We start from the raw sequence: 20,839 nt of genomic DNA on the forward strand, positions 1-20,839 counted from the left end.
CTGGTGGGAAAATGCATATGTTGTTTTATGTAATACAACAGCTTTTTAAACCCTCAGTAGAGTTGAAAATGTGATGGAAACCCATTTAACTTGTATTTTTCATACGGTATATGGGATTTTAACAGCAAAAGTTTTTTTATTTGTCACACAAAGCCTTCTGTCTGCAATTAGTCTGTTTGAAAGAAACATTTCTGGTGGGAAAATGCATATATTGTTTTGTACATATTTGAGAATATTCACATGAAAATCTGTCGCAAATTGCACGGAAACTTAGCTACTAAGGTGGATATTGATCCAACACCTGCCACTTATTCAAACCAGCCCACTGGGCACAGACGTCAGTTCAACATTTAGTTTCTATTTACATTTCTTTGAGTCATCAACTAAAGTGAATTCAACATGAAATCAACACAAAATGTCACCTGTCTTTGGATTTAGCTTACAAGTTGGGTGAAAAATAAATAAAGATTCCTGATGTTGACGGCTTTTTACAAATCCAATCAGTTTTCCACATTGATCTAACATCACATGAATTTGTTTTGTTGAAATGACGTGGAAACAAAGTTTATTCAACCAGTGGGAGGCTTGTAAATGACCCCAGGAAAGTAGAACAAAGAACTCTTCATTGAGACAATGATAAACAGCAATCCGTGGGAGAGTTGTGGTGGATATTATAAAATAAGGACCTGCTGGAGTCCAAGTCAAACCAAGATTCTTTATTTCTGAGCTCAGAGAGAATAACAGTTACACAGTGCAGTGTAGACAGTCTGAATTCCTGAAGCATTGGGTGATGATCACATATCATCATAGTTTCCTGTTCCTGGGAGGGACTTTATTCATACAAGGACACAGGTGCAGCTGGTTTGCAACACAGGATGATACTCCCAGGAACAGGAGATTATAATAGGTCAGTTTCACAAGGTTAGTCACATACTCAGATATGTGGACACATACAATTAACATTTTGCATTACAGAGTCTGTGAACATTTTCATTTCATTAAATCATCAGTGGACCAACAATGCAAATTTAAACAATGGAGCAAATGCATTACATGCAAATATCACTTGATTATCTATTAGCCTTTAGTCATACACTTATCCTACTCCTCCTCTGGTGATGTAGAGGCTAACCCAGGACCTGCAGCCCCACTCCCATTCCCCAGGCGCTCTCATTTGTTGACTTCTGTAACTGTAAAAGCCTTGGTTTCATGCATGTTAACATCAGAAGGCCCCCCCTAAATTTGTTTTATTCACTGCTTTAGCACACTCCGCCAACCCTGATGTCCTAGCCGTGTCTGAATCCTGGTTTAGGAAGGCCACCAAAAATCATGACATTTCCATCCCTAACTACAACATTTTCTGACAAGATAGAACTTCCAAAGGGGGCAGAGTTACAATCTACTGCCGAGTTCTGTCATACTATCCAGGTCTGTGCCAAAAACAATTTGAGCTTCTACTTTTAAAAATCCACAATTCAAATCAAAGTTTATTTGTCACGTGCGTCGAATACAACAGGTGTAGACCTTAGAGTGAAATGCTTACTTACAGGCTCTAACCAATAGGCCTCATTGCCTGCGTCCGTAATGGGTCCGCGGTCAAACGACCATCCCTCATCACTGTCAAACGCTCCCTAAAACAATTCAGCGAGTAGGCCTTTCTAATCGACCGGGCCCGGGTATCCTGGTAGGATATTGACCTCATCCCGTCAGTAGAGGATGTCTGGTTTCTCTTTAAAAGTAATTTCCTCACCATCCTAAATAAGCATGCCCCATTCCAAAAATGTAGAACTAAGAACAGATATAGCCCTTGGTTCACCCCAGACTTGACTGCCCTTGACCAGCACAAAAACATCCTGTGGCGTTCTGCATTAGCATCGAATAGCCAGCGATATGCAACTTTTCAGGGAAGTCAGGAACCAATATACACAGTGTCGTGGAAAATTGCAAGATGATGTTATAATGCTTGTATTGCGTTATAATGGTTGTTTTATTCGACAGAAAAGAGTGTTCTGTTAACTATTGTGTGTTCCACTGAGGATGGGCCTCTATGAGATAGCACTGACAGAGGAGATTTACGATGTCTTTGGGTGATAAAACCTAAAGAGCATTCCAGATAACATGAGGTAATGTTTTTGTGCTTTGAAGTACCAGGAACGAGATTAGAACCTCATCTTAGGGACCAAACTGAACGATAATTTATAGCGAATGCTATCTGGCTATGGGATACTCCTCTCTCTCAAGTAAAAGTCTTTCTTTGTGAACTTTTCTTAAGATATGTGGTTCGTCATGTAAGTTGAGAGGGGTGTATTTTGGCTATAAAAGATCTTTGTACTTTTCTGTTGACACTTTCAATGGTTCATTAGAGATAGCGCATCATTGAAAGTAAAATGCTATTGCAAAGCTCTTATTATTAAAGATGTAGTTTAAGTATAACTCTGACTGGTGTGTGAAGTTTGTAACTCTCCTCATTTGGTAAAGTAGAAATATGCCACCACAACAGTCAGTTAGGAAAGCTCAGGCTAGCTTTTTCAAATAGAAATTTGCATCCTGTAGCACTAATTCCAAAACGTTTTGGGACACTAAAGTCCATGGAGAATAAGAGCACCTCCTCCCAGCTGCCCCCTGCACTGAAGCTAGGAAACACTGTCACCACCGATAAATCTACAATAATCGATCATTTCAATAAGCATTTTTCTACGGCTGGTCATGCTTTCCACCTGGCTACCTCTACCCCGGCCAAAAGCTCTGCACCACCTGCAGCAACTTTTACCACAAATTTGGAAGTATGCTTGGGGTCATTGTCCATTTGGAAAACCCATTTGGGAGCAAGCATTAACTTCCTGACTGATGTCTTGAGATGCTGCTTCAATATATCCACATAATTTTCTTTCCTCATGATGCCATCTATTTTGTGAAGTGCACCAGTCCCTCCTGCAGCAAAGCACCCCCACAACATGATGCTCCCACCCCCGTGTTTCATGGTTGGGATGGTGTTCTTCGACTTGTAAGCATCTCCCTTTTTCCTCCAAACATAACGATGGCCATACAGTTCTATTTTTGTTTCATCAGACCAAAGGTATGATCTTTGTCCTCATGTGCAGTTGCAAACCGGAGTCTGGCTTTTTTATGACAGTTTTGGAGCAGTGGCTTCTTCCTTGCTGAGCGACCTTTCAGGTTATGTCGATATAGGACTTGTTTTACTGTGGATATAGGTCATTTTGTACCTGTTTCCTCCAGCATCTTCACAAGGTCCTTTGTTGTTGTTCTGGGATTGATTTGCACTTTTCGCACCAAAGTACGTTCATCTCTAGGAGACAGAATGCGTCTCCTTCCGTAGCTGTATTTATTTATTTTACCAGGTATGTTGACTGAGAACACATTCTCATTTACAGCAACAACCTGGGGAATAGTTACAGGGGAGAAGAGGGGGATGAATGAGCCAATATGACGGCTGCGTGGTCCCATGGTGTTTATACTTGCGTACTATTGTTTATACAGATGAACGTAGTACCTTCAGGCATTTGGAAATTACTCCCAACAATGAACCAGACTTGTGGAGGTCTACAATTTTTTTTCTGAGGTCTTGGCTGATTTCTTTTGATTTTCCCATGATGTCAAGCAAAGAGGCACTGAGTTTGAAGGTAGGCCTTGAAAAACATCCACAGGTACACCTCCAATTGACTCAAATGAGGTCAATTGGCCTACCAGAGGCGTCTAAAGCCATGCCATCATTTTCTGGAATTTTCCAAGCTGTTTAAAGGCACAGTCAACTTAGTGTATGTAAACTTCTGACCCACTGGAATTGTGCTACAGTGAATTAAAAGTGAAATAATCTGTCTGTAAACAATTGTTGGAAAAATTACTTGTGTCATGCACAAAGTAGATGTCCTAACCGACTTGCCAAAACTATAGTTTGTGAGCAAGAAATTTGTGGAGTGGTTGAAAAACAAGTTTTAATGACTCCAACATAAGTGCATGTAAACTTCCGACTTCAACTGTATCAATGATGTCGCTCTTGCTGCTGGGGATTCTCTGATCCACCTCTACGCAGACGACACCATTCTGTATACATCTGGCCCTTCTTTGGACACTGTTTTAACAAACCTCCAAACGAGCTTCAATGCCATACAACACTCTTTCGTGGCCTCCAACTACTTTTAAATGCTAGTAAAACTAAATGCATGCTCTTCAACCGATTGCTGCCCGCACCCGCCCGCCTGACTAGCATCACTACTCTGGACGGTTCTGACTTAGAATATGTGGACAACTACAAATACCTAGGTGTCTGGTTAGACTGTAAACTCTCCTTCCAGACTCACATTAAGCATCTCCAATCCAAAATTAAATCTAGAATCGGCTTCCTATTTCGCAACGAAACCTCCTTCACTCATGCTGCCAAACACAAGCTTGTAAAACTGACTATCCTACCGATCCTTGACATCGGCGAAGTCATTTACAAAATAGCCTCCAACACTCTACTCAGCAAATTGGATGTAGTCTATCACAGTGCCATCCGTTTTGTCACCAAAGCCCCATATACTACCCACCACTGCAACCTGTATGCTCTCGTTGGCCCTCTCTACATATTCGTCGCCAAACTCACTGGCTCCAGGTCATCAATAAGTCTTTGCTACGTAAAGCCCCGCCTTATCTCAGCTCACTGGTCACCATCAGCTTACCCACCAGTAGCACGCTCTCCAGCAGGTATATTTCACTGGTCACACCCAAAGCCAACACCTACTTTGGCTGCCTTTCCTTCCAGTTCTCTGCTGCCAATGACTGGAACGAATTGCAAAAATCACTGAAGCTGGAGACTTATATCTCCCTCTCTAACTTTAAGCATCAGCTGTCAGAGCAGCTTACCTGTACACAGCCCTACTGTAAATAGCACACCCAACTACCTCATCCCCATATTATTATTTAGATTTTTTTGCACCCCAGTATCTCTACTTGCACATCATCATCTGCACATCTATCACTCCAGTGTTAATGCTAAATTGGCCTGTGGCCTATTTATTGCCTTACCTCCCTAATCTTACTACATTTGAACACACTGTACATAGACCTTTTATATTGTGTTGTTGACTGTACGTTTGTTTATCTGTTTATCCCATGTGTAACTCTGTGTTGTTTTTGTAGCACTGCTTTGCTTTATCTTGGCCAGGTCGCAGTTGTAAATGAGAACTTGGATAAATAAAGGTGAAAAAAAATGAATTTTTTATTTATTTAGAAGTTCACACATTTTTTTAACATTTTGACTATCATTAATGTCATGATATTTTGAGTAAAGTAAAAAAATAATGAAATATTTTGGGTAGATGTTCCAAAAATGTAAATATGTAAAGTGTTGGTCCCATGTTTCATGAGCTGAAATAAAACATCCCAGAATTTTTCCACACGCATGAAAGATTATTTCTCTCAAATCTGGTTCACAAATTTGATAACATCCCTGTCAGTGAACATTTCTCCTTTGCCAAGATAATCCATTCACCTGACAGGTGTGGCATATCAAGAAGCTGATCAAACAGCATGATCATTACACAGGTGCACCTTGTGCTGGGGACAATAAAAGGCCACTAAAATGTTCAGTTTTGTCACACAACACAATGCCACAGATGTCTCAAGTTTTGAGGGAGCGTGCAATTGGCATGCTGACTGCAGGAATATCCACTGGAGCTGTTACCAGATAATTGAATGTTAATTTAATTTCTCTACCATAAGCCGCCTCCAACGTTGTTTTAGAGAATTTGGCAGTACATCCGACCGGTCTCACAACCGCAGACCATGTATAACAACGCCAGCCCAGGACTTCCACATCGTCTGAGCACCCGCCACCCAGAGCTATTTGACCAATTAGGAGAGTGATGTGGTGCTGCAGCAGTTGACCTGGCCTCCACAATCAACCGACCTCAACCCAATTGAGAAGGTTTGGGATGAGTTGGACCGCAGAGTGAAGGAAAAGTAGCCAACATGTGCTTAGCATATGTGGGAACTCCTTCAAGACTGGTTGTCCTGGTAACAGATACCAGAGGGCAGATCTATTTTATTTGTTCAAACTAAACTACAGCACTTACTTTGATGAGTCAAATCTGATCCTTTCTTCTCTCCTCCTCCTCTCACAGTTCCACTCAGACCCGTTGTTTTCCTGCAGTCCACCAGCAGCACAGACAACCTCTTCATACCCAGCAGTAAGGCGCTACCAGAAGAGGCACAACACGGGGACTCCGGGAGGACGGAAGGGCTAGCGTTGTCCTGGTAACCCTAAAGAGGGGACACAGACCATTATGGATGCTGATGTCACTGTTGTCATAAAGTGCTTAACAGAAAACCAGCCCCGGATAGAGCAAGATGTATGTTAGACCAGACCAAGCTGTACCATCTGGTGTTGTGATCTGGAGAGACTCTTCTCTGACTCGTCAGCATCAGGATGTTGTTGATGCTCCCCAGAGGATCCACGATAGTCATGTCTCTCTCCTGTGTGAACGAGAACATCAAACAGATTGTAAACTTATGATCTTCTACTACAATCATAGGGTCTAACAAGAGGCATTAATATGTCTAAAAAGGGCCTAAAATGGCCACTTCCATCATGATTTTATTAAATATTTTTTGTGATGCAAATGTAAAAGGGTCGTTCCACGAATTGGGTGAGTTTTGCATTCCTTTTAAGTATAAATTATGCACCAATATTGAATTTTAAAACCCCACATTAGTTCAACAATGGCAGAGTTTGTGCCCCTGTTTAAGACAGTACTCACTGGTGTTAATCTGATCTTCTGTCTCCTCCTCTTTCACTACCAAAACGACCTCCTTCTTCACCTTTATTGAGACAGCCTCCTCTTCCTCTCTAAAAGGTTCTTCCTCTTTTTCCCCTATAACATCCTCCTGTTTCATTCTGAAAGCTTCTACCTCCTCTCCCACTCCTAAAGGTTCTTTATCTTTTTTCACAGCAATATCCTCTTCTTCTTCTTTCACTTTAACAGCCTCCTCTGCCTCCTCTTTCATTCTGAAAGTGTCTACCTCCTCCTCTTCCACTGTGACAGCCTCTATCCCCTCTTCCTCTTTCACTACAATATGTTCTTTCTCATATTTCACTGTAATACCCTCATCTTTCAGTGTGATATTCTCCTCTTCCTCCTTTTTCAATCTGAAAGCTTCTTCCTCCTCCTCTTCCACTGTGACAGCCTCTATCCCCTCTTCCTCTCCAAACGGAGATTTCTCTTCTTTCACTGTAACACCCTCTTCTTCTTCTTCTTTGACGACAATGTTCATTCCCAGAGATTCTTTCTCCGTCCAATAGACCTCCTCTTCTTTAGCAAGGGGCGAGTAGTTTAGTGAGCTCATGGTCCGGGATGTTAGCTAGTTAGCTAGCTAGTTAACATTAGCGACTAGCCTAGTGCTAGGCTCAGTATCAATCTTTAACAAGTTTGCAAATTGAACAACCAAATTAGGTTAAAGTTAACCAGTAGAAACGTCAACAGAATTGTGTTTAAAACACTGAGATTAGCTAATGTACATAAACATGGTCTAAAGCGTCAATGTTTCGCATTTAAATTAGCTAGCAAGCTACCGAGGCGTTTGAAAGAGTAGCCGTATTGTTGTTCCTGAAGAAGCGTCCCGTCCAGTCCATTATACGTCACGCAAGAAGAGTCAGCTGAAAGACGCAAATCGCCATCTGCTGACTGGAGTGGGTAACGCAGATTGGAAACAACAGTTACTACACTTTTTGTATTGGAAAGAACGTCATAATAATTTAACAATAAGCTGATATATTTTCTCTTCCATTTTACAAATAATACTTTCCTGTACACAGAAGTATAAGCTTAATATGAACATGTATATTGATTGAATTTATTTGACAGTTTATAAAATACATACAATAAGGGAGCTCCAGCTGGTGACGCCTCCACATACAATTTAAGAAAATCATGAAGGATAACACAATAATGCTTAACAGATATTTACATGGTGGTCCTTTTCAAAAGGGGGAGGGGAAATACAACAAGGTTAGGCGGCGATTGTAAAGACAACAGACAATGACAGACACAATTGTTGTTTGTTTCACAACATCCGATAATTAATACAATTTCCTTTCCTAATAAACAACTATGGTACGTCTTCCTTGTCTCACATACCCTTAATATATAAACAATCAAACCCTAATATATATATGTATATACAAGACAATCACAATATAATAAACAACTATGGTACATCTTCATTGTCTCACATACCCCCAATACATTTTGATTTGGCAAAATTACACAACTCAAATTCTTACACTATTAACTACTATCTTACACTACTTCTAACAAATTTGGCAAATACGGCTATTGGATCTTCCCAGACTCTTATCATCAGATGGACCCCAGCCATCAATCTGCAAGGCTTTGATCTTTCCAGACTCTTATCATCAGATGGACCCCAGCCATCAATCTGCAAGGCTTTGATCTTCCCAGACTCTTATCATCGGATGGACCCCAGCCATCAATCTGCAAGGCTTTGATTTTCCCAGACTCTAATCATCGGATGGACCCCAGCCATCAATCTGCAAGGCTTTGATCTTCCCAGACTCTTATCATCGGATGGACCCCAGCCATCAATCTGCAAGGCTTTGATCTTCCCAGACTCTTATCATCGGATGGACCCCAGCCATCAATCTACAAGGCTTTGATCTTCCCAGACTCTTATCATCGGATGGACCCCAGCCATCAATCTGCAAGGCTTTGATCTTCCTAGACTCTTATCATCGGATGGACCCCAGCCATCAATCTGCAAGGCTTTGATCTTCCCAGACTCTTATCATCAGATGGACCCCAGCCATCAATCTGCAAGGCTTTGCCCTTTTGATCTGTGGAACCTTGCAAGTTGATTTGTAACAATAAATGCATAAAGTATTTGCTTGTAAGTTTGGATGAAAATGTAATTGAAACCAGAGTGAAAATGATCTTGCAGTTATACATTAGAATTTATTTCCTGTTGGAGTTTACATTATAGGACCACTACTTATTCATCAGTTATTCAGCACACTACTATGATACACAGCCCTATGATACCCATCCCAATGATATCCTATGATACCCATCCCAATGATATCCTATGATACCCATCCCAATGATATCCTATGATACTATGACACACATCCCTATGATATCCTATGATACTATGATACCCATCACTATAACACACATCCCTATGATTCCCTATGATATCCTATGATACTATGATACCCATCACTATGATACCCATCCCTATGATTCCCTATGATACCCATCCCTATGACACACATCCCTATGATATCCTATGATACCCATCCCTATGATTCCCTATGATACCCTATGATACTATGATACCCATCCCTATGATACTATGACACACATCCCTATTGGCCAGTGGAGGCGGCGCCAGACATTATAGCACCAGTACTTAATTATCCCCAACATCATTCTGAGATAAGAGTTTATTTACATAAACATACACGCAGTAGGGAAAACACTGGAAAGTCAATACCTAACACGAATTTCCCGAGTCTCTGCAGCCTCCCACCACGTATAGGGCACCTCTCCTATGTCCCACTGTTCAGAGGCATATATTTATCCTACTGTTCAGCAGCCTAAAATCTGTCCTGTTTCCTACTGTTCAGTAGCCTACATCCTTATCTACTGTGTGTTTATTCTCATGTGTTCTCATGTTACCTAACTGATTAAAACGATTTCCACACTGGGAGGAGTGGTAAGGCTTCTCCCCTGTGTGTGTATTCTCTCATGTGTTTTCAAGTTTAAAAACTGGGTAAAACTCTTTCCACACTGGGAGCAGTGGTACAGCTTTTCTCCTGTGTGTATTCTCTCATGCCGTTTCAGGTCCCCTAACTGGGTAAAATCCTTTCCACACTGGGAGCAGTGGTAAGGCTTCTCTCCTGTGTGTATTCTCTCATGCCGTTTCAGGACCCCTAACTGGGTAAAATCCTTTCCACACTGGGAGCAGTGGTACAGCTTTTCTCCTGTGTGTACTCTCTCATGTTGTTTCAGGTCCCCTAACTGGTTACAACCCTTACCACACTGGGAGCAGTGGTAAGGCTTGTCTCCTGTGTGTGATCTCTCATGTTTTTTAAGGTAGCTTTTCTGATTAAAACTCTTTCCACACTGGGAGCAGTGGTAAGGCTTCTCCCCTGTGTGTAATTGCTTGTGTGTTTTCAGGTTACATAAGTGGATAAAACTCTTTCCACACTGGGAGCAGTGGTAAGGCTTCTCTCCTGTGTGTATTCTCTCATGCCGTTTCAGGACCCCTAACTGGGTAAAATCCTTTCCACACTGGGAGCAGTGGTACAGCTTTTCTCCTGTGTGTACTCTCTCATGTTGTTTCAGGTCCCCTAACTGGTTACAACCCTTACCACACTGGGAGCAGTGGTAAGGCTTGTCTCCTGTGTGTGATCTCTCATGTTTTTTAAGGTAGCTTTTCTGATTAAAACTCTTTCCACACTGGGAGCAGTGGTAAGGCTTCTCCCCTGTGTGTAATTGCTTGTGTGTTTTCAGGTTACATAAGTGGATAAAACTCTTTCCACACTGGGAGCAGTGGTAAGGCTTCTCCCCTGTATGTATTATCTCATGTGTTTTCAGGTCACCTAAGTGGTTACAACCCTTTCCACACTGGGAGCAATAGCACAGATTTTCTCCTGTGTGTATTCTCTCATGTCGTTTCAGGTCACCTAACTGGTTACAACCCTTCCCACACTGGGAGCAGTGGTAAGGCTTTTCTCCTGTGTGCATTCTCTCGTGTTTTTTCAGGTAGCTTTTCTGGTTAAAACACTTTCCACACTGGGAGCAGCAGTAAGGCTTCTCCCCCGTGTGTAATTGCTCGTGTGTTTTCAGGTTATTTAAGTGAGTAAAATTCTTTCCACACTGGGAGCAATGGTAAGGCTTCTGCCCTGTGTGTATTCTCTCATGTGTTTTCAGGTTACGTAAGTGGGTAAAACTCCTTCCACACTGGGAGCAGCGGTACAGCTTTTCTCCTGTGTGTATTCTCTCATGTGTTTTCAGATTACACAAGTGGGTAAAACTCTTTCCACACTGGGAGCAGTGGTAAGGCTTCTCCTCTATGTGTATTCTCTCGTGTTTTTTCAGGTAGCTTTTCTGGTTAAAACCCTTTCCACACTGGGAGCAGTGGTAAGGCTTCTCCCCTGTGTGTATTCTCTCGTGTTGGTTCAGGTGTCCTTTCTGGTTAAAACTCTTTCCACAGTGGAAACACTGGTGTCTTCTTGCTGGTTTGGACATCCCTGGCTCTGGTTCTTCTGAGTCTGGTCTTTCTCCTGCTAAAGACAGAGTGTTCATTTAAATAGAGACCTGAATGAAACCTCCACATGATAAAACGGCCTTGCTACGAGGGTAAATCCTAATCAGATCCCTCAATAACCTGATGCCAGTTTTAACAGTCTTGGTGTGATTTTAAAACAAATATTGTAGAGCTTCCTGGTAATTACTGATAATATGTTTACATTACTTGTTTTATTCATTCTGTTTTACAAGTCAGAACACAAAAAACTAAACCGTTCTTGGACACTGAAGACACAGACGTCGCTGGATTCCAATCGAGCAGGTGGTTCTAAATATATAACTTTCATAGATGTATGATACAGAATGCAAAAAATAAAACAAAAAATAAAAACAAAAAATAAGTAAATAGGACATTTTGTGTGGAAGTCCAAAACTAGTTTTTACGTCGAAGGCACAAAGCACATCAGTAACATCTCCCCGTTGTTGAAAGGGTTCGACACATGCTGTTTAAATGGACCAATTTCTTATTTATACATTCACAGATTTTCAACATGTTGACTATCGTTGATGTCATATTTTGGGTAAAGTAAAAAATAAGGTGAAATATTTGGGGTAGATGTTCCTAAAACTGATAGTTACTATATATAGTAAGTCTATATACAGCCATATCATAGAGTTTGAAAAGGCATGTTCATTCTCATGTGATGAATAACCTATGACATCATATGTTTCTAAAACTGATAGCAACTACACTGAACAAAAATATAAACGCAACATGTAAAGTGTTGGTCCCATGTTTCATGAGCTGAAAAAAAAGATAGCAGAATTTTCCCCCATACGTACAAAATGCTTATTTCTCTTGAATTGGGCACAAATTTTGCATCCCTGTTAGTGAACATTTCTCCTTTGCCAAAATAATCCATCCACCTGACAGGTGTGGCATATCAAGAAGCTGATTAAACAGCATTATCATTACACAGGTGCACCTTGTGCCGGGGACAATAAAAGGCCACTCTAAAATGTGCAGTTGTGTCACACAACACGATGCCACAGATGTCTCAGAGGGAGCGGGCAATTGGCTGACTGCAGGAATGTCCACTGGAGCTGTTGCCAGGGAATTTAATGTACAGTACCAGTCAAAAGTTAGGACTCACCTACTCATTCAAGGGTTTTTCTTCATTTTTACTATTTTCTACATTGTGGAATAATAGTGAAGACATCAATACTATGAAAAACACATATGGAATCATGTTGTAACCAAAAAAAGTGTTAAACAAATCTAAATATATATTAGATTCTTCAAAGTAGCCACCCTTTGCCTTGATGACAGCTTGGCATTCTCTCAACCAGCTTCACCTGGAATGCTTTTCCAACAGTCTTGTAGGAGTTCCCACATATGCTGAGCATCGGGTGATTGTGGAGGCCAGGTCATCTTATGCAGCACTCCATCACTCTCCTTCTTGGTCAAATAGCCCTTACACAGCCTGGAGGTGTGTTGGGTCATTGTCTTGTTGAAAAACAAATGATAGGCCCACTAAGCCCAAACCAGATGGGATGGTGTATCACTGCAGAATGCTGTGGTAGCCATGCTGGTTAAGTGTGCCTTGAATTCTAAATAAATCACAGACGGTGTCACCAACAAAGTACCCCCACTCCACCTTCTCCATGCTTCACGGTGGGAACCACACATGTGGAGATCATCCGTTCACCTACTCTGTGTCTCACAAAGACACGCCGGTTGGACCCGAAAATCTTAAATTTGGACTCATCAGACCAAAAGACAGATCTAATGTCCATTGCTTGTGTTTCTTGGCCCAAGCAAGTCTCTTCTTCTTATTGGTGTCCTTTAGTAGTTGTTTCTTTGCAGCAATTTGACAATGAAGGCCTGATTCACGCAGTCTCCTCTGAACAGTTGATGTTGAGATGTGTCTGTTACTTGAACTCTGTGAAGCAGTTATTTGGGCTGCAATTTGAGTAATGAACTTTTCCTCTGGGTCTTCCTTTCCTGTGGTGGTCCTCATGAGAGCAAGTTTCATCATAGCTCTTTTGCGACTGTACTTGAAGAAACATTTAAAAAGTTATTGAACTTTTCCGGATTGACTGACCCTCAAGTAATGATGGACTGTCTTTTCTCTTTGCTTAATCTTGCAACTATAGGGGGAGCTGTTTTGCATTAGCATAATTTGCTCTCCAGATTAAACTGCCTAGTACTCAATTTTTGCTCGTACAATATGCATATTATTGTTATTATTGGATAGAAAACACTCTCTAGTTTCTATAGCCGTTTGAATTATGTCTCTGAGTGAAACAGAACTCATTCTACAGCACTTTTCCTCCCAGTGTTTGAGATTTCAGAAATCTTGGCCTCTGGTTCCAGATCAGTTTTAAAGTCTCTGTAAATCCTATGAGGATACAAACACTGCCCACGCCTTCCTCTAGATGTCAGTAAGTGGTGACAATTTGAATGGAGTCGATTGCGCAATCAGTGCCTGTATAAAACGGCAAAGACCGGATGTACCGTCCCTTTGCTCCCTGCGCCTGACGCACGATGGACGTTGGACCTCCTCTCTTTCCAGGCTTTGGTTTAGCCACTTATATATCGGCGGTCATGTTTTTACTCGTTAGAGGTGTTAAAAACATCATAAGGTAGTTAATTTAAACCGTTTTATAGCAATTTATATCCGTTTAGTGCGATTTTGAGGCAGTTCTATGTGATGCTCTTTGAAGCTTTGGGCACGTTTCGGGGTCCCGGTCGAACGTTAGTGGGCATTTCGACGGACAGAGGACATCTTTCGACCAAAAGAAGATTAGACCCAAGAAAGGATACATTGCCCAAGATTCTGATGGAAGATCACCTCACAGTAAGAAATATTTAATATGATAAATCGTTGTTCTGTCGAAAAATTTTAAACGCATATTCCGCCATTTTGTTTGGTATAGCTTCGCTTGACGAACCCTGTATTGCACAGTAAGGATAATTTTAGAAATGTAATTCAGCGATTGCGTTAAAAACTAATTTGTCTTTCGATTCCTGTCAACCCTGTATTTTTTAGTCAAGTATATGATTAGCTATTGATTAAACTAGATCACTCTGAAAGATGGCGACCGACATTTTCAGGCTTGTTTTGCTACTATTTTCATTGTATAACCACGGTTTTTTATGGCTAAATATGCACATTTTCGAACAAACTCTATATGTATGTTGTAATATGATGTTACAGGAGTGTCATCGGAAGAATTCTGAGAAGGTTAGTGAAAAAATTAATATATTTTGGCGATGATAACGATATCGCTCTCTTTGGCTTGAATTCATGCTGGGGTAACGTTTGCATATGTGGTATGCTAATATAACGATTTATTGTGTTTTCGCTGTAAAACACTTAGAACATCTGAAATATTGTCTGAATTCACAAGATCTGTGTCTTTCCATTGCTGTGAGCTGTGTATTTTTATGAAATGTTTTATGATGAGTAAATTGGTAAAACACGTTGCTCTCTGTAGTAATTCTAGTCGAGTTGTGATGGTGGGTGCAATTGTAAACTATGATTTCTACCTGAAATATGCACATTTTTCTAACAAAACCTATCCTATACAATAAATATGTTATCAGACTGTCATCTGATGAGGTTTTTTCTTGGTTAGTGGCTATCAATATCTTTATTTGGCCGAATTGGTGATAGCTAGTGGTGGAGAGAAAAAATGGTGGACAAAGAAAAATGGTGTATTTTGCTAACGTGGTTAGCTAATAGATTTACATATTGTGTCTTCCCTGTAAAACATTTTAAAAAACAGAAATGATGGGTTTATTCACAAGATCTGTATCTTTCATCTGGTGTCTTGGACTTGTGATTTAATGATATTTAGATGCTACTATTTAATTGTGACGCTATGCTAGCGATGCTAATCAGTGTGGGGGGGGGGGGGGGGGGGGGTGGGGGGTGATCCCGGATCCGGGGTTGAGGCTCGTGAAAGGTTAATTGAGCTGTTCTTGTCATAATATGGACTAGGTCTTTTACCAAATAGGGCTATCTTCTGTATACCACCCCTACCTTGTCACAACACAACTGATTGGCACAAATGCATTTAGAATAAAATAAATTCCACAAATTAACTTTTAAGAAGGCACACCTGTTAATTAAAATGCATTCTACGAGCCTACCTCATCAAGCTGGTTGAGAGAATTCCAAGAGTGTGCAAAGCTGTCATCGAAGCAAAGGGTGGCTAATTTGAAGAATCTCAAATATAAAATATATTTATTTGTTGAACACTTTTTTGTTTACTACATGATTCCATATGTGTTATTTCATAGTTGATGTCTTCACTATTATTCTACAATGTAGAACATAGTACAAATAAAGAAAAACCCTGGAATGAGTAGGCATGTCCAAACTTTTGACTGGTACTGTAAATTCCTCTACCATAAGCCGCCTCCAACGTCATTTTAGAGAATTTGGCAGTACGTCCAACCGGCTTCACAAATGCAGATCACGTGTAACCACGCCCGCCCAGGACCTCCACATCCGGCTTCTTCACCTGCGGGAGACTGAGACCAGCCACCTGGACAGCTGATGGAACCGAGTAGAACGTCTCTCTGTAATAAAGCCATTTTGAGGGGGAAAACTAATTCTGATTGGCTGGGCCTGGCTCCCCAGTGGGTGGGCCTATGCCCAGTCATGTGAAGTCCGCAGATCAGGGCCTAATGAATGTATTGACATTGACTGACGTATATGAACTGTAAATCGTTGAAATTGTTGCGTTTATGTTTTGTTCAGTCTATATATAGCCATATTATACAGTATGAAAAGGCTTGTTCATTCACGTCATGAATTCACTATGACATCATATTTGAAATATGTTTTATTAGACTTTTATTCTGTAATAGATCATGTGGGTTGAAAAGTGTTTTATGATGTAATAGATCATATGGGTTGAAAAGTGTTTTATGATGTAATAGATCATATGGGTTGAAAAGTGTTTTATGATGTAATAGATCATACGGGTTGAGTAGTGTTTTATGATGTAATAGATCATACGGGTTGAGTAGTGTTTTATGATGTAATAGATCATATGGGTTGAAAAGTGTTTTATGATGTAATAGATCATATGGGTTGAAAAGTGTTTTATGATGTAATAGATCATACGGGTTGAGTAGTGTTTTATGATGTAATAGATCATACGGGTTGAGTAGTGTTTTATGATGTAATAGATCATATGGGTTTAGTGTTTTATGATGTAATAGATCATATGTGTTGAAAAGTGTTTTATGATGTAATAGATCATATGGGTTGAGTAGTGTTTTATAATGTAATAGATCATATGGGTTGAGTAGTGTTTTATAATGTAATAGATCATACGGGTTGAGTAGTGTTTTATGATGTAATAGATCATACGGGTTGAGTAGTGTTTTATGATGTAATAGATCATATGGGTTGAAAAGTGTTTTATGATGTAATAGATCATATGGGTTGAAAAGTGTTTTATGATGTAATAGATCATACGGGTTGAGTAGTGTTTTATGATGTAATAGATCATACGGGTTGAGTAGTGTTTTATGATGTAATAGATCATATGGGTTTAGTGTTTTATGATGTAATAGATCATATGTGTTGAAAAGTGTTTTATGATGTAATAGATCATATGGGTTGAGTAGTGTTTTATAATGTAATAGATCATATGGGTTGAGTAGTGTTTTATAATGTAATAGATCATACGGGTTGAGTAGTGTTTTATGATGTAATAGATCATATGGGTTGAGTAGTGTTTAATGATGTAATAGATCATATGGGTTGAAAAGTGTTTTATGATGTAATAGATCATATGGGTTGAAAAGTGTTTTATGATGTAATAGATCATATGGGTTTAGTGTTTTATGATGTAATAGATCATATGTGTTAAAAAGTGTTTTATGATGTAATAGATCATATGGGTTGAGTAGTGTTTTATGATGTAATAGATCATATGGATTGAGTAGTGTTTTATGATGTAATAGATCATATAGGTTGAGTAGTGTTTTATGATGTAATAGATCATATGGGTTGAGTAGTGTTTTATGATGTAATAGATCATATAGGTTGAGTAGTGTTTTATGATGTAATAGATCATATGGGTTGAGTAGTGTTTTATGATGTAATAGATCATATGGGTTGAGTAGTGTTTTATGATGTAATAGATCATACGGGTTGAGTAGTGTTTTATGATGTAATAGATCATATGGGTTGAGTAGTGTTTTATGATGTAATAGATCATACGGGTTGAGTAGTGTTTTATGATGTAATAGATCATATGAAGAATGGCGCTGAAGGAGATGGCTGCCATTTTACGATCCCGTAACCAATTGTGCGATTGTGTATGCTTCTTCTCGTTATTTGTAACTTATTTTGTACATAATGTTTTTTTTTTCTTTTTTTTTTTTTTTTGGGGTGGATCAGCTTAATATTGCGGAAAGAATGTTGCTTCCAATGTAATTGTCTGCATCATTTCCAATCCCCCATATTTTTTTGGGTAAATATATATATCCATACACGCATGCATACATATATACATATATACATACACATACCTATATAGACATACATACTTTTTTAAAGAATATACCTTTATTATTATTCCCCGCAACCCTACCACCGCTCCCCCAATTGGAGTAAACTAATAAACACTTCTGCTTTTACCTTCAATTTATACATCTTATACCTATTTTACAGACACAGACTACTTTATAATAGTTCTCTCTTGTTTGTTCTTAGTCCTTCCTCTTTTTCTGTTGTCCATCCAATTTTATTTCCACTTGTAACTGTGCTATTTCACAAAAGCTCCGCACCTATACACATTTCACAGATCCCGTATGCCCTACATTGTTTATCTTGTTATTAGTCCCACCCTTCAGTTCTACTCAACCCTTCCCATCTATCTTCCAACATCATCCATTTCGGATTTTTATTTGCCATATATTTTTCAACTGTGCTGTGATGCTTCACAAAAGATTTGAACCTTCCTATTCTCATAGCTTCTACAGATTGTAAATTAAAAATAAACATTTTTGCTAAAATAATTATTATATTATTGATTGATTGACTATGGCTTTTCAAATCCCCCAGTATTGCTATCTGTAGCGTTAGTTCTAGGCAAATGTTGCAATTCTTCAGCCATTCCTGGACCTGTGACCAAAAACGAGCTACATATGGACAATACCAAAATAAATGGTCTAATGACTCTGCCTCCTCACAGCAGAATCTACAGAGCTGGGAAGATTGTATACCCCATATATATAACATTCTATTAGTTGCAAGAATTTTGTACAATAATTTAAATTGAAAAATTCGAAGTTTTGAATCCGGCGTTGTTTTGCGTATCAATTCATAAACCATGTGCCATGGAATGGGTACATCGAACATCTCTTCCCAACTATTTTGCAATTTATATGGCACAGCTGTCAGTTTTTTGGTCCTTAAATGAAATTGGTATATGTTTTTATTTATCACACTTTTCTTTAACCATTTATGTTCTTTAATACAGGGCCGACATACAAGTTCCTTACTTTTTTCCCCTTCTACTTGCCTCTTCCATTTTTGTGGTAATGCTGCAATTAATTGGTTGTAATTTTGGGTAGAGCAGACATTTCCATATGTCTGTGTGAGCTGCATGTGTGACATAACTCCACCAGTCCTATTTATGATATCATTCACAAAAATTATACCTTTTTTAAACATTTCTTCGATAAATACAGTTTTTTTATCAATTACTATATTTGAATTTAACCACAATATTTGTTGTACTATTTGTTCCGTCCTTTCAGGTGGATTAAACTGAAATTGCAACCAACTTTCTAAGGCTTGTTTAAAAAATAAGGATATTTTGGAGATTATTTCCTTTTCAAACAACCGAAAGTGAGCAGGTGTAATCTGAATAAAGGGAAAAAGGCCCTTCTTGAACATAGGATGAGACATTCGTACCAATTTACTAGAGAACCAGTTTGGATTTAAGTATAACTTTTGTATGACTGATGCCTTTAGTGAGAGGTCTAATGCTTTAATATTTAATAATTTCTGCCCTCCGAATTCATATTCGTTATATAAATAGGCCCTTTTAATTTTATCTGGCTTGCCGTTCCAAATAAAATGGAATATTTTGTACATAATGTTTCTGGCACTGTGTCTTATGACTGAAAATAGCTTCTAGATATCAGGACAGCGATTACTCACCCCGTACTGGAGAAATACTTTTTCTTCAATGAAGGATTTACTTCAGAAGCCGGACAAGGCCCTCATCCTCGTCATTCGCATGAGAAAGAAACGGAGGTATCAGGGACGAAGGTCCGGGTGCCTTGTAAGGATCCGTCGCCAAGAGGGTAATCTACCTTTACCATCGGTCCTATTAGCCAACGTACAATCAATCGATAAAAGACGAAGTACGATTACGTATATATCCTACCAACGGGACATTAAAAACTGTTTCACCGAGTCATCATATCACAACCAGCTATTGTTGGGAGTCCCATAGGGCGACGCAGAATTGGCCCAGCGTCGTCTGATGTAGGCCGTCATTGTAAATAAGAACTTGTTCTTAACTGACTTGCCCAGTTATATAAAGGTTCAATATAAATATGGCCATAAGCAAACAGGAAAACACTCATCGAGAGGTGGGCTCCTAGTGGCTGGAGACTTTAAACAGGAACACACTCATCCAGAGGTGGCTCCTAGTGGCTGGAGACTTTAAACAGGAACACACTCATCCAGAGGTGGCGCTCCTAGTGGCTGGAGACTTTAAACAGGAACACACTCAGAGGTGGCGCTCCTAGTGGCTGGAGACTTTAAACAGGAACACACTGATCCAGAGGTGGCGCTCCTAGTGGCTGGAGACTTTAAACAGGAACACACTCATCCAGAGGTGGGCTCCTAGTGGCTGGAGACTTTAAACAGGAACACACTCATCCAGAGGTGGTGCTCCTAGTGGCTGGAGACTTTAAACAGGAACACACTCATCCAGAGGTGTGCTCCTAGTGGCTGGAGACTTTAAACAGGAACACACTCATCCAGAGGTGGGGCTCCTAGTGGCTGGAGACTTTAAACAGGAACACACTCATCCAGAGGTGGGCTCCTAGTGGCTGGAGACTTTAAACAGGAACACACTCATCCAGAGGTGTGCTCCTAGTGGCTGGAGACATTAAAACAGGAACACACTCATCCAGAGGTGGCGCTCCTAGTGGCTGGAGACTTTAAACAGGAACACACTCATCCAGAGGTGGGCTCCTAGTGGCCGGGGACTTTAAACAGGAACACACTCATCCAGAGGTGGCGCTCCTAGTGGCTGGAGACTTTAATGCAGGGAAACTCAAATCTGTTTTACCTCATTTCTACCAGCGCGTAAAATGTGCAACCAGAGGAAAACTCTAGACCACCTTCACTCCACACATAGACGCAAGTTTGCGGACGACACTACAGTGGTAGGCTTGATTACCAACAACGACGAAACGGCCTACAGGTGAAGGCCCTCGGAGTGTGGTGTCAGGAAAATAACCTCACACTCAACGTCAACAAAACAAAGGAGATGATTGTGGACTTCAGGAAACAGCA

At 40.0% G+C, this 20,839-nt stretch overlaps 1 protein-coding gene and 1 pseudogene across 1 annotated transcript in view; both read right to left on the reverse strand.

Moving 5' to 3' along the window:
* The window catches only part of LOC120023423 (zinc finger protein 239-like), an 86,126-nt gene extending 78,782 nt beyond the window's left edge, over positions 1 to 7,344 (reverse strand). The window contains exon 1 of the mRNA XM_038967443.1: positions 7,239 to 7,344. Within this exon, the coding sequence (XP_038823371.1) occupies positions 7,239 to 7,344 (106 nt within the window). The remainder of the gene's footprint in view (positions 1 to 7,238) is intronic.
* Positions 7,345 to 9,753: 2,409 nt separating this feature from the next.
* Positions 9,754 to 11,222, reverse strand: LOC120018226 (annotated as a pseudogene).
* Positions 11,223 to 20,839: the final 9,617 nt, after the last annotated feature.

The sequence above is a fragment of the Salvelinus namaycush genome, chromosome 2 (assembly GCF_016432855.1).
Source record: "Salvelinus namaycush isolate Seneca chromosome 2, SaNama_1.0, whole genome shotgun sequence".
In the NCBI taxonomy this organism is placed as follows: Eukaryota; Metazoa; Chordata; class Actinopteri; order Salmoniformes; family Salmonidae; genus Salvelinus; species Salvelinus namaycush.